The 14,815-nt window shown below is 36.8% G+C and overlaps 1 protein-coding gene across 1 annotated transcript in view; it reads left to right on the plus strand.

The window, feature by feature from the left end:
• Positions 1 to 14,815, plus strand: part of IARS2 (isoleucyl-tRNA synthetase 2, mitochondrial) — a 41,775-nt gene that overhangs the window by 6,845 nt on the left and 20,115 nt on the right. The window contains exons 4-12 of the mRNA XM_060754237.2: positions 25 to 173; positions 257 to 306; positions 390 to 499; positions 593 to 683; positions 1,312 to 1,427; positions 3,931 to 4,100; positions 5,290 to 5,380; positions 5,520 to 5,671; positions 6,350 to 6,510. Coding sequence (XP_060610220.2) covers positions 25 to 173; positions 257 to 306; positions 390 to 499; positions 593 to 683; positions 1,312 to 1,427; positions 3,931 to 4,100; positions 5,290 to 5,380; positions 5,520 to 5,671; positions 6,350 to 6,510 — 1,090 coding nt within the window. The remainder of the gene's footprint in view (positions 1 to 24; positions 174 to 256; positions 307 to 389; positions 500 to 592; positions 684 to 1,311; positions 1,428 to 3,930; positions 4,101 to 5,289; positions 5,381 to 5,519; positions 5,672 to 6,349; positions 6,511 to 14,815) is intronic.

Raw genomic sequence — 14,815 nt, forward strand, 5'->3', positions numbered from 1 at the left:
TGGGAACCTCTTGTCTCTTTTCAGCCAAAGAATTTGCAGAAAAAGTAATTGAAAAACAGAAATCAGCCTTTATTCGCTGGGGCATAATGGCAGATTGGGATAACTGCTACCACACATTTGATAAGAAGTATGAAGCCAAACAACTACATATTTTTCACCAAATGTTTGATAAGGTAGGTTAATACTTGGTAATGTAAAACCTATTTCATGCAAAATACCACTTTGTCTTGATTATTTACCCCACTTCCTCTTCTAGGGTTATGTTTATCAGGACTATAAACCAGTATTTTGGTCTCCTTCAACAAAGTAAGTATCAACCTTGCTTTATACTTCTGATGTAATTTGAAGCTCTTTGTTCCAGTATATATAATTCATATTTTCTCATCCAGTACAGCCTTGGCCGAAGCAGAACTTGAATACAATCAACAGCATGTGAGTCGCTCAGTTTATATCAAGTTTCCATTGTCAAAACCACCCCCAAAACTGTCGTCAGTGATAGGTATGTATTGCAGATGTTCTCAATTCAGTTCCTATTAGATCACTACAGATGCACTTGAACTAACACTGATTATACATATATATTGCTTTTTAGATGGATTACCTGCTGTGAATTTGATAATCTGGACCACACAAGCCTGGACTATTCCATCCAATCAAGCTGTGTGTTATATGCCAAATTCAGAGTATGTGTGGATTTCCTCCTAATTTGTCTCTGATGAATGAGATTAAATTCCGTTGTAATTCCCAAATAGAACAGACTCACAGAATAGAAGGAACATAAGTGTTGCTGTACCAGGTTTCTGTTGATTCAAAAGAACTACTCTTCTTGGGGCTAACAGTTGGATTTGGACCATGACACCTGTGATAGTAGATGTTATGACTGAAGTGGCACATTTGTGCTGCCTTATTCAGTACACAGGACACCAGCAGGTGGTTAAATTTGCCTCATCGTGGTGAGTGTACATAGAAGAATGTGGCATAAAGCACATCATGGTGGAAAGGGGAGGACACTAAATAATATTTTTGGATTTAGTGCGTTTTTAAAAATGGAAGACTCAAAAAGTTTCCCAAGGGAAGAGGATTAATGAGTAGATCTTAACAATGTGAACAAGGGCTTTTGTCTTTCTGGTTATCCTTAGTGTAACAGCCCCTATGAAAATGCATTGATGTTGAATGGGTCATATGAATTGCCATGGGATGGGAATAGTCTGTATAGTTGAGTGTATGCACTATTTTAAATGCTATTGTATAACACTAACCTCACTTTTAAAAGCAACAAATAAGCATTTATCTTGCTTATTCATATTTTAGGTACTCAATTGTAAAGTGCTCAGATACTGAGGAACACTTCATCATAGCTTCTGACAGAGTTCAGTCTACAGCTGCTCTTTTGGATACACAGTTTGATGTGATTTCAACATTTAAAGGTAAACATTTTTGAATACACAATCAAAGAAAAAGATGTATGTTTGACATTGAACAGAAGATTGTTGTTTAACTCAACCAGTTTATCAATACCCACAAAGTGGTCATTGGTGACTTCCTTTTATGGTGCTGTTGCTGATCATGGGAAATTTATTGTATATACTCGAGTATAAGCCGACCCAAATATAAGCTGAGGTGCCTAATTTTACCACAAAAAAAACAGAGAAAACATATTGACTCGAGTTTAAGTCAAGAGTGGGAAATGCAGCAGCTACTGGTACATTTCAAAATAAAAATAGATACCAATATAATTACATAAATTGAAGCATCGGTAGGTTAAATGTTTTTGAATATTTACATAAAACTGTAATTTAAGATAAGACTGTCGAATTCTGATTAAACCATTATTCTAACCTTATTCAATGTAAATGTGCTTACATATCCTTCCAATAATAATAAAGGGAGCAAAATATTAAATGTAATAAAATAACTATAGAGTAAAACAATAAATGTAATAAAAATTAATAGAGTAAAATAATGTAAATGTAATAATAACAATAATAAGGTAAAATAATGAATGTAAAATAATAATATTAGAGTAAAATAATGTACATTTAATAATCATAATAGAGTAAAATAATAAATGTAATAATAACAATAATAAAGTAAAATAATGAATGTAAAATAATAATGTATTGTCGAAGGCTTTCATGGCCGGAATCACTCAGTTCTTGTGGGTTTTTTCGGGCTATATGGCCATGTTCTAGAGGCATTTCTGCTGACGTTTCGCCTGCATCTATGGCAGGCTTCCTCAGAGGTCTGCTGGAGCTGGGAAAAAAGGGGTTTATATATCTGTGGACTGACCAGGGTGAGACAAAAGGCTTTTGTAAGTTGGGCTAGGTGTGAATCTTTTCAACTGACCACCTTGATTAGCATACAATGGGCTGACTGTGCCTGGAGCAAACTCTTAATGAAAGGTGCTTAGATGTCCCTGCCTGTTTTTCTCTCTGCTGTTTTAATTTTAGAATTTTTTAATACTGGTAGCCAGATTTTGTTCATTTTCATGGTTTCTTCCTTTCTGTTGAAATTGTCCACATGTTTGTGGATTTCAATGGCTTCTCTGTGTAGTCTGACATGGTGGTTGTGAGAGTGGTCCAGCATTTTTGTGTTCTCAAATAAAATGCTGTGTCCAGGTTGGTTCATCAGGTGCTCTGCTATGGCTGATTTCTCTGGCAGAGCACCTGATGAACCAACCTGGACACAGCATTTTATTTGAGAACACAAAAATGCTGGACCACTCTCACAACCACCATGTCAGACTACACAGAGAAGCCATTGAAATCCACAAACATGTGGACAATTTCAACAGAAAGGAAGAAACCATGAAAATGAACAAAATCTGGCTACCAGTATTAAAAAATTCTAAAATTAAAACAGCAGAGAGAAAAACAGGCAGGGACATCTAAGCACCTTTCATTAAGAGTTTGCTCCAGGCACAGTCAGCCCATTGTATGCTAATCAAGGTGGTCAGTTGAAAAGATTCACACCTAGCCCAACTTACAAAAGCCTTTTGTCTCACCCTGGTCAGTCCACAGATATATAAACCCCTTTTTTCCCAGCTCCAGCAGACCTCTGAGGAAGCCTGCCATAGATGCAGGCGAAACGTCAGGAGAAATGCCTCTAGAACATGGCCATATAGCCCGAAAAAACCCACAAGAACTGAGTAAAATAATAATATTAGAGTAAAATAATATAAATTTAATAATCAGAATGAAGTAAAATAATAAATGCAATAATAATAATAATATTAATAATAATAATAATAATGTAAAATAATAAATAACCTTGACTGGAGTATAAGTCAAGGGAGGCTTTTACAGCCTTATAAAGGGGCTGAAAACTCAGCTTATACTCAAGTATATACGGTAATTTATTTTTCAGGAGGTTTTCAGCTGAAAGTGCATTTAGAACCTTGTTGCTTATGACTTCATTTAAGTGAGCAATTCAGATTGACTTGATTCCTGCAGGGTTGATGGGTAGTCTAGGTAATTGGGCTAAATCAGCCAAAGAAACTTTTAAATTGTTCCACAGTGAACCTTCATCTCAGAGTGAATTCCAGAATGATGGGTATAAAAAAATTGTCACATAGCTGCCATAATCCCCATCAGTTGGTCATTCTTGCTGGGAATAATGCTTCAGAACATCAAGATGGCTTATCATCCTTTGTCAGTGTGTCTAGTTTTGCCCATTAGGGAGAGTAATTAAACATAAGCAATTGCAGAAGACATAATCTCAAAAGGTAGAATGGGGCATTCTTTTCAGATGGTCCTTAACATCATCGTTTTTATCAGGACTTGAGCTATAAATGTTTTTCTTCAAAGTATTAAGCCTTATTTCACTGAAACCATCTTTTTAATATGCTGAATGTTGCATGCTTTTTTCTTTCATGATGTCATGCAGTTTTCCTCCTTGTCTAATTTCCTTCTGCTTTTTATAAAAAAATAGGAACAGATTTTGAAAATGGTATGTGCTCACATCCTACAATCCCTGGAAAGCAGTCTCCTCTCCTACCTGCAAACCATGTGACAATGTCAAAAGGAACAGGATTAGTTCATACAGCCCCAGCTCATGGTATGGAAGATTTCGGTGTTGCTTCTCATCACCAACTACCCATGGTACCGTGGCTTTATTTGTTTTACCTTTCATCTATAAGAGGTTTTCTTCCTACTGACACCAAAAATGTGCCAGACATTTGCAGATAGGACAGGAAAATGTTGTGGGGTTTTTTTTCTGAGTGTGAACTTTTAGAAGCAAGGGGGTAAAATGAAATAATTTTGGCAATGGATACAGCTCATCTTCTATATAGAACAACTATTTATAAGAGTATTTGCAACTCTTTAGTTATCTGTGAGCAACCTATTGGTTGGTTTTCCTGGTGGAAAATTGCTTTTTAGGCATCTTACCATTCATTTTTACTCTTCCCATCTCTGCAATATCACATGTTTTGCAAAATCACCGGCAATGATAAGATCTACCAACTGAAAGGTTGACAGTTCGAAGCCCCGGATGGGCATGAGCTGCCAACTGTCAAGCCCAACTTACTGTTGACCTAAGCAGTTCGAAAACAGCTTGTGCTGTAATTAGAGAAATTAGGTACCGCTAAAACAAGTGGGGGAAGTATTTTATGACACCGTAAAAGAAAAAGACCAGAAAATGCTGGTGGCCAAAAGGAAGGAGGACGTCCTAATGGCTCTTCATTATAAAGGATGGATCAAGAGCACCCCCTGTGGTCAGATTTTGAGCACAACCTTCCAAGGCGCTGACATCGACACAACATACCTCCTTCTGTTCTGTCTGTCTCCGTATTGTCTATCCAAAAAAAGGGCATTGAATGTTTGCCGTGTATGTGTACTATCATCCGCCCTGAGAACCCTTGAGGAGATAGGGCAGAATAAAAATAAAGTGTTGTTGTTGTTGTTATCATAATGATATTATACAGCCCGGAAAACTCATAGCAAACTAGTGATTCCAGCCATGAAACACATTGTATGAAATGACTTTCAAGCTATATGTATAAGGTGTACATCAATCTAAAACACCCGAAAGCACACAACAACAATAATAATTTTGAGTAAAATAATGATTGCCACTTCCTTCCTAAAAATTTAGAAATCTGCTGTTCTATAGTAACCCCCTCTCTTATTGCCAAATCTAATCTTGCTTTTTAGTATATACAATGGAGGCCTTGTCCATCTCTAGATTGTTAGTATAATTCATTCTTCTAAAATAATAGCAAACACAAGTTTCTCAAATGTTTCTTTTTGGCATAACCACAAATATATCTCTTTTTCATACATTTTGTAGGACTGTCTAGTGGATGAGAAGGGACGTTTCACAGAAGCAGCAGGTTCTGAACTTCAGAAAAAAGCTGTTCTTGAAGAAGGAAACGAAGCTGGTCAGTATTGTTATTTGTGTTTGGAAATGAAACATGGGAAATCTATTGTCTTATACTGACATCTAGAAGAAGTGCAAGTCTTTGGCATTTAGAATTCACTAGTGACTTTCCATTTAGTGATCTTTTTTACTTTCCTCAGTCATTCAGATGCTTCAAGGAGCAAAGAACTTACTAAAAGAAGAGAAGTGTGTTCATAGCTATCCCTATGACTGGAGGACAAAAAAACCAGTGATTATTCGTGCCAGCAAACAGTGGTTCATTAATACAGCAAATCTCAAGTCTGCTGCTCAGGTACAAAACAGATTTCTCATGTTCATGGGCCCTTGTACACTCCATTCTTTAATACAGACATGGGCAAAAATGCAGTCCTCCAGATGTTGTTGGTCTGCACTTATCTGCTTTGGTTGTACAGGCCAGGGCTGACGGAAGTTTTAGTTCAGCAACCCCGAGAGAGCTGCCCTTTGCCCATTGCTTTTTTAGTATATGGAAATATAATTTAATGTGAGTTATCAAATGTAATTGTATTTCTTTGTATCAGTGTGTAGGTTCCTGATTAGTGACATATGTGTGAAGTAACAAGAAAGAGCATAATACACAGTTGCCTGGTTACTTAAAATGAATATTAGTTGCTGGTAATTTAGGTGCTTGAAAAGGAATTAGTAGTGAGCTTATTTATAAATACAAAGATGCAAAATTGAAGAAATGCATAGGAGTTGTGCTATGCTGGACTGTCATGCGGGCTGTGTCTGTAAATATGAGCTTCATTATTATATTCATAGTATTTTAAAATGCTTCTACTTGGATATGAAGGGTTCCATCTTGGGAGGGATATTATAGGTTGTTATATTCTTGTAATGTTTACTGTAGCAAAGCCTCCAAATTTAGTGTAAAGTATTCATGCCTCATTTGCCTTTACAAATATCAACTATCTCAAACTCAAATTTTTGTTTCTTTCTGAATGTTTGACAGGAGGCATTAAAGAAAGTAAAATGTGTGCCAGCCTCAGCAATGAATAGAATGCTAGAAATGCTGGACAGAAGAACATACTGGTGTATATCGAGACAGAGGCGCTGGGGTGTGCCCATTCCAGTTTTTTGCCACAAGACAACAGGAAATCCTTTAATAAATAAGTAAGTACCTTATGGATATAGCTTTATTTATTTTTTAATTGCAATCAAAAAAAGGGCTGATCTACCTAAGGATTGTGCAGTGGCTAGAAGCTAAAGTCTGTTCCAGTGCATCAAGTATCAGAGGTCCCTTAGCTGCCATTAATGTGTGTTGTTGAATACTAATTGGAAGAGCAGAGGTGTTAAACTTTGGTGTTGTCCTCATTCCCATGAAACATGTTTTGTGGAATTTGCAGTGGCATAGCAATTTTAATTATCTTAGCTATATGTTTGTCAGTTTGTGTTGTAACCAGTTTTGAATCCTTCCGAGAAATCTGAATGAATTGAATGTTAGTTTTCAGTGTCGAGATCTGCATGGAATACATCTATAAAGCTCTTACATTTACAACAGTAGTTCCCAACCTGTGGTCTGTGGACCACCAGTGGTCCGCAAGAATGAAAATATGGTCCATGGCCTCATCATTACTGCACTGTTGCCTTGAAACCATGCGGCAATGAGAGCGGCTGGTCTCGCAAAACCCTCTTGTAGTGCTGAAATAACAGGGATGTCAGGAGAGGAGAGGCTGACTATCAATAATAATAATAATAATAATAATAATAATAATAATAATAATAATAACAGTTTTATTTTTATACCCATGAAAGATTACTTCTACCACATCAGCTCTTGATGATTAAATATAGTTTTTTGTGGGCAAGCAGATGGCAACTACTGGATGGCATATGTTCTGTATCAGAAACTAGAGCTGATGTGGTCTATCCAATGCAGTTTTCGGAACCAGCATCCCAAATAACCAAACCGAATCTAAAATTGACCAAAAACTAATTCATAACCCTTTTGGTACTAATGTTGGAGAGTGGTCCCTGGTCAAAGTGGTCACTGGTCTAGTGATCCCTGGTCAAAAAAAGGTTGGGAACCTCTGATTTACGAACTAAAACCCCAGACTTCTCATAAACTCCAAGCATTCTCATGCCCTCTAGTGGCATCCTAGATGTTGTCTTCTTCTACTGTGTTTTAATGAAGATGGGTGAGGTATAATTAACTCACTCTGTGTTGGTGGCAAGGCCGGGGGGGGGGGGTGGCAGGGGGGCAACAAAACTTCTGAGGATAAACATGGTTTTGGATTTTTTTTTCCTTTTGGATATTGGGGAAGTTGGAAAACTGTTGATTTGGGAATAATTTCTTTTAAATTATCAAAAAAGTTTAAGACAAAGTGTTTGTATAGTTATGCCCACAAGAGTATTTCTAAAACCTATGTGGCAGTAAGGCCTTACATACAGTATCTGTTAATTGCAATTCTTGGTATTGGTATTAACTTGTAAGCTCTTTTTATAAGCACAACTGTTTTATGTCTGCTTGACACCAAGCAAAATTAGAGGGAAAAACATGATTTTTCTTTGGTTTCCTAATATTAATAGTTTATTCTCCCTTTATTATTTATTACTTGCCCCTGATAAATTGGCAAAATTAACAGTTATTTTAATATAGCAAACATGATAATCAAAATGCAGTACATGAAAATGTAAAACTGTATCTCATATATACAGATAGATACACACACACACACACATACATGATTATTTTCAATCAGTAAAAGATGCTAAGATCACTTTTCTTTCATTTTCAAAATAATTTCTGTCCTTCCCCCAATTCTGGTCTTTTCCCATAACTTCATTTTTTTCTAAGTGTGTGAACTATAACACAGTTAATAATTCCCTGTCTTTAGCCCACTCGCAAAACCTAGTCTGTTTTTTGTGGTTCTTTCCCATATCTTCACAAGTAGTGATCAATGCAGGTCCATTAGGAATACAAAAGCGAATGAGAAGACAGTGTGCCTCATTAAATCTGCATATCTTTTCCTTCCTCTTCCTGAATCTAAAAGATTGTGGTGAAGGTGCAGTCATTTTCTCTTATATCTTGCCTGTCTGCCTATATCAGTATGTGATTTGCTGGGACAGTAAATCTGTGCGTACTGTTAGTGTCTAATTTAGAGAGGTGTATTAGCATATGTGTGTGCATGTCATACAACTGTGAAGCAAGAAGAGGGAAGGAAAGAAAAGAAAAGGATTTGCAAGTTGGAGATACACAAATAAAAGGAGGTAACAGGTGAAAAGAGATATGCAGAGTAAAGTGCACACAGTGGGGAGATTTCTAATATGCCTGCTTAAAATAAAGACAGAACTGTTTGCGTAACAGAAAGCTTGTTGCTAGATGTGGTAATTTCAGGAAAGGTGATTGAGGTGTCTAGTGACCAGTTAAGTCTTGAAGAGAACAACTTTATGATCATTTGGGGATAGGTGGGATTTGTGAGGTCTTTGCTACAAACAAATGCAAAGTGGATAGCAGGGATGAATATCCTATAGTCACCCAGGTGTTGCTGGAAGTGTTTCCTCTTATCCTCGAGTTTTAACAATACCAGATTCCAACAGCCCAGACCTAACTGTATCAATTGGTGGGACATGGGGTAGAACCCTCAAGATCAGAGCTTTCCAACCTGTGGGTTGCAACTCATTAGTGTGTTGGCTGCAGCATGAAGGTGTGTTGCATGGACATAACAAGAAACCTCTGAGGATATGCGAAATAAGCAATAAATCATATATTTTAAAATACATAAATGAAATGTTTTTCATGGGATATGTTGTGTCCCCTCTGCTCTATGTGATATTGGAGGATTTCCTTAGTCTTATCCTAATTTGTTGTCCTGATAAGCTTTCCCAGAGGCACACTCTAATTTATCAGCTATTAGAATTTCTGGGAGTTGAAGGCCAAAACATCTAGCGACCCACAGGTTGAGAACCATCGACTTACCAAGAAACACATACTTATCATTGATGTATTGGGATTGTTGTTTACATGATTTTAATATATTGTAAGACGCTTTGGGTCCGTGAGGGAGAAAAGCGGGATATAGATAAAGATATTATTATTATTATTATTATTATTATTATTATTATTATTTTACTGACACAAAGCCACAGCATGTCACAGCAAACAATCTATGCTGGATTTCGTATCACAAAATCACAAGTCGAACAGTTACCAAGCATCTAGGACTGTGTGATGTATTTCCGAATGATGCGTGCAGATCCAAGTAAGGTGGCCTTTTGCAGTTGACAGATCATGATTTTGTCAATGTGTATTGTTTCCAAATGCCGGCTGAGATCTTTTGGCACGGCACCCAGTGCGCCAATGACCACTGGGACCACCTGCACTAGTTTATGCCAGAGCCTTTGCAGTTCGATTTTGAGGTCATGATAGCGGATGAGTTTTTCCTGTTGTTTTTCCTCAATGCGACTGTCACATATGGCGACATCGATAATCCAAACTCTTTTCTTTTCCACAATCCTGATGTCTGGTGTATTGTATTATTATTATTATTATTATTATTACTACTACTACTACTTCTTACAGTAGGGAAGATGCCTTTGTCATGATGGAGAGCGCTATTATTGATTGGGTACAAAGAATAGAATTTGCTAAAATAGGAAGTACTGTGCCTGCATGAAAATCATGTTTTCTTTTATGTGTGTGTGTGTTTGTGGACTAGTAGCCCCAAAAGGAAAGAACATATTTCAGTATTAGAGTAAAAAAATAGTTTTGTGGAGCTTTCAGGCTTGCTGGTTTCCTTGTGTAAACTGTCAACGTTCTGATTTTAGACACACCTTGCTATTTATCTGACATGAAGCCCTAAACTACTCCCTGTGCAAACATTCTGCAGCAGATACAGGTGGATAAGTGTGTGTGTCAGAGCAGGGTGGGCAAGAAAGTAGACCAATGGCCCACTGTTAGAGCCGTTTCAGGTGAGTCACCCAGTACCTGCTGGCGACTGGGACACTTTCCGAGAGAGCTAGATTGTGTAGGCCTTTGTCTGATCAATGACTTGCTCTCATAAAAGATGGTGTTCTCGGGATTACCTGTGTCAGATCAACTACATTATGTGTTTTTATGTTTAGAGATCCTCAGTTTCACAGTCTTCCTCAGAAAGTTTTTAAAGCCCAGGTGAATAAGAGTGCACCAAGCATCTAAAGTCAGCCCATAACTATTTTAGATTAGGAGTAAGCAAACTATCCTATGGGTTACATATAACCCTCAAATCACTTTGTGGTCCTATTGGTCCCCTAAATTTGGAAGGCTGACTTTAAAATGGCCAGCATTTTAAAGATTTTCAGTATTTTTCACCAGACTTTCCTCAGGCCTATTTTTGGTCACTTTTCAATTTGGAAAAGTTCCGAATAAGCCAGGAAGAAAGGGAGAGGGGGCCAAAACCAACTGAAAATATGGCAAAATCTCTGATAGGCTTGAGGGATATCATTTGGAGGAAACCCAGCAGCATAATAGTCAGAGGAGTGAACTTTCAATGTGCCCCTATAGATCCCCTGACAAGTGCTCACCCATATGCTCACTCAGTTTGACCAGAGTTTTGCGTCGAGAATAAAATAGGATCACGTTTTTTTGAAGCTCTGTATCTTCACTTGCACAGAAAATCAAATGTTCTTTCTGTTCAATCTTGAATCTATGAGTATTACTGGGAGCCAACATAATGTGTTCTAACCCTTGTGGAGTTTGAGCTCATTCAACCTGTCTCTTTAGCAGTGGTCCCTGGAAAAGCTGAAGTGAAGCACGGGGTCACTGAGCCATAATTCAGTTCTAGAGCCTATGCTTTGTTTGTACAAAAAGTCCAGACCAGACACCCAACATCTTCATTAACTAAAATGATGGTGCCATGTATTGGAAAGACCCAGACTAGGATAATGGCCTCTGAGTTTTCCAAACAATCATAACTGTTATTTGCTTTTCTTTTATGCTGTTTGCAGTTATAGACTTAGGCCTCAAATGTACCAGGAAGCAATTGTTTATGGGCTGCTTGCATGATTTGAAAACTTTTCGTTTTGCTCATGATCTCTCTTCTTTCATGTGACCCAAGCTGTAGGCAAATTAAATGTTGGTATCAAATTCTTAGTCATTTGGAAAATGCTCTAAAGAGTCAGTCTTCCTGAAGATCCTACCCAAAATTGTGTATATTGCATGTTTTACAAATAAATTTTGGACAAATGAAAACATGCAGAAATATAAAGTTACTTATATTTCTTCTATTAACTTCTGCGTAAACTTGTGTCTAATATGGCTTCTCTGTCACTCCACTCAAAAAAGACTCCACTTAAAAGAGGAATTTTGAAGAGTTGCATCAGACAACTCCACTTCTGTTATTATTATCTTAAAAGCCGAGGGCAACTCCAGAATTGCACTACTTCCTTATTACTTGTTGTATCTTTAAATTTTAAAAAATTGCACTGTAATTTCAAAAGGAGGCCAAGTAGTTAAGATTACACAGAGAGGATTTGCTTCTTTAGAAATCGTTTATTTTCCTTACTTGCAGACATTTAATTTAAACATGAAGTTCTTATGGATTCTTTGTAGAGTAGTGAGGGTGTACAGAGTATTGGCCTACAGAAATGACAGGCAGACATAGAAAGCACAGTCTGTCAAATCATAGGTCATCACCCTAAACCTCCATTTTGAGCCAAAACGTTCATCCATCCTTGGTATCTTCACAGCATTTTGCAAAGATGCAATATACAAAAGGAAAAGGACTATTTTCAGTGGAGATGAAGCAGTGTAAATAACAGTGTTGAAATACTCAGTTTGGTTATAGTTTTCTCTGCAGAGGTTCTTCAATCAGTATTTGCTTCAAAGTTTGGTCAGTAGCTTCAAAAGTAACAGCACCTCCACTGGAAATCTGCTTATTCCACATGGAGTTGCTGTTACACTTGACGACACTGTACAGTTGAAACACCCCTTTCCTGTTTGTCATCTTAGCCGTACATATTCCTATTGCATCTAATTTTCCTTTTAATCAAGGTAGAAAAACCTTGGTTGATTTGCCGTATGAACCATAATAGTACATATGTAGAAAAGTGTGCAAAAAATGTCTGTTCCTTGAATATCTCTTAAATTTGGAAAAAAACAGACTTACATCCAATGCCGTGTTTCAGAGAATCTGGTATAAGACAGAAGTGTCACACCTGTGTAGAGTGCAACTGGAATATGCATTAACTTGTAGCATTAACCCATTTAGAAACTTTACAAATAATAGAATATAATGAAATGCAAATAAGCCCTTTTCGAATTTGAAGAACGGTGAGATTTGAAGGGCATGCACATTTCTGCTGGAAAAGAAAAGAAAATATATTTAAACATAGCATGACAAAATAAAAGCTGGCAAAATTATTATAGTTTGTAAAACCGTTGTAGCTTTTTAAATGAATTAGTGATTGTTAAATTAACTCATAAAACCAAGATAAAATACCTCCTTAACATTATAGGCATGCAGACAGAAGAGAGAGGACCATAGAAAAATGTTTCCATTTATAAAAGAAGCAATGATCTGTGGAACTAAACTAATTTAAAATGTAATCACTGGTGTTAAATAAGAAAATACAACAAATAACAAATATAGCATTTATAATATATAAATATGTGTTAGTTGTCTTTAATTTCTTCTATTAGATTTATCTGTTAAAATAAAGAAAAAACTTTCTGATCAACAATCTCAGATTATTGGTGTGACTTATTTTCTTTGCTAAATTAGCTGCTATCGCAGTATTCTAGTTTAATTTTCAGATTTCTGAATGACAGTTCTGATTCTCGTAGATGTTATTTTCATTTAATTAAGGTAGAAAACACAATGATTATAATATTATAATAACTTTATTTTTATATCCCGCTACCATCTTCCCGAAAGGACTCAGGGTAGATTACATGGGGACAAGCCTGATCAACATAGTTTAAAATATAACACAGTAAAATTCATAAAACATAAAAAAAACAGTATAAAAGAATACATTCTGAATAATATAATCCATCAGAGGGATAGTTTGCACTCAGAACACCAAATATGTTAATCTCTGTAGATTTGTAGTGTCCTTCTTCATTCCTCACTTGGGAAATAAAGTGCAATCTTGTAAAAGAAAGGTTACCTGGCTTCCTTCGTTGTGCACCAGAAAGGAGTAGCGACCACCAGCTCCGGTTTCTTCCTCTGGTGAAAAATATCTCCAACACTGCTTAATTCCGCACTAAATAAGCATTGGGCCTAATCAGTATCAGGGTTCAAAATGATTGGTTGGCGTCATGGCAGCGTGAATTGCCCTGTGGATTTTCATGCTAGAAACTTAGAGAATGACACGTAATGCCAGTTCTGTCCGATATGGAATATGAATGCAGGGCAAAGTTTTACAACAGGGCTGCTTTTGCTTACATTGTGAATTATTGTTCCGCAACTGGAGCTTTGCCGTTTTGAGAGTGATAAGTAGTTATTTGAGGAAGGTGTTGAATGTACGCTGCAGAGAAAACTTTTGCCTTAGTTTTTTCGTGATGTGTGAGAAGAGGAAGCATAATTCTGGTGTTGGCCACCATTTTGAGAAAACCTTCTGGGAATGGCTTATATGCGAAAAGGGAGCAGAGATGTGCCAGTATTCCAAATCCTGAAAAGATTTTAATGATGTGTATTCTTGGAAGGGCAGCTAGCGTAAAAGCATTGCAGCAAAATTGTTGTTCATTTCACAAATTACAAGGAAGAGAGTTCTTAAGCCAGATCATGCCTGTTTCACCTTTATTTATTTACCACATAACTTTATGCAGTAGTCTTTCATTATACTAGTAAGTAATTTCTGGAATAAGATTTATTTTGAAAGACAAATACAAAAATGTATGAGTCACTAGTGTGCCTCCCCACCTGTCATTTGAACATTGGTTCGGTTTCGTTCCTTGATCCCAGAAGGTAACTTACCTTTGTCTCAATAAGTTACCATTTATAACCCTTCTATAGGCAGGCAATTGCTTTCATAAATTGTGCTCATCCCATGCCCCCACGCAGCTAATTCTCAATTACTAGTCAAATTGCAAATGTGATAATCTAATCTTATCATGGTGTGCCAAATTGCTGTTGGCCTTTGGATTTCCCTGTATTATTGGAATATGGTTTCATTATCACAAACCCTCTTTTTATATGGCCAGCTGAAGGCCAATACTTTGTAGATCAAGATCCTGCTTATAAGAATAAGTTCATACATACCTTTTCTCATATTTATTGCACAGCAGCAGGCAAAATATGAAATACAACTAGCTACTCTCAATGGTAAGAAGTATGAGGCTTTAAACAAGTATAGGCAGCCCCCAAGTTACAAAAATCTGACTTAACAAAAGACTCATACTTAAGAACGGGTATGAGACAACAAGAAGTGAGAGAAATCTACCCCTCAGAAGGGAAATTTACTCCTGAAAGAGTTATCATGGGGAAAAGATGTCTCA

Source organism: Anolis sagrei, chromosome 1 (assembly GCF_037176765.1).
Source record: "Anolis sagrei isolate rAnoSag1 chromosome 1, rAnoSag1.mat, whole genome shotgun sequence".
Classification (NCBI taxonomy): domain Eukaryota; kingdom Metazoa; phylum Chordata; class Lepidosauria; order Squamata; family Dactyloidae; genus Anolis; species Anolis sagrei.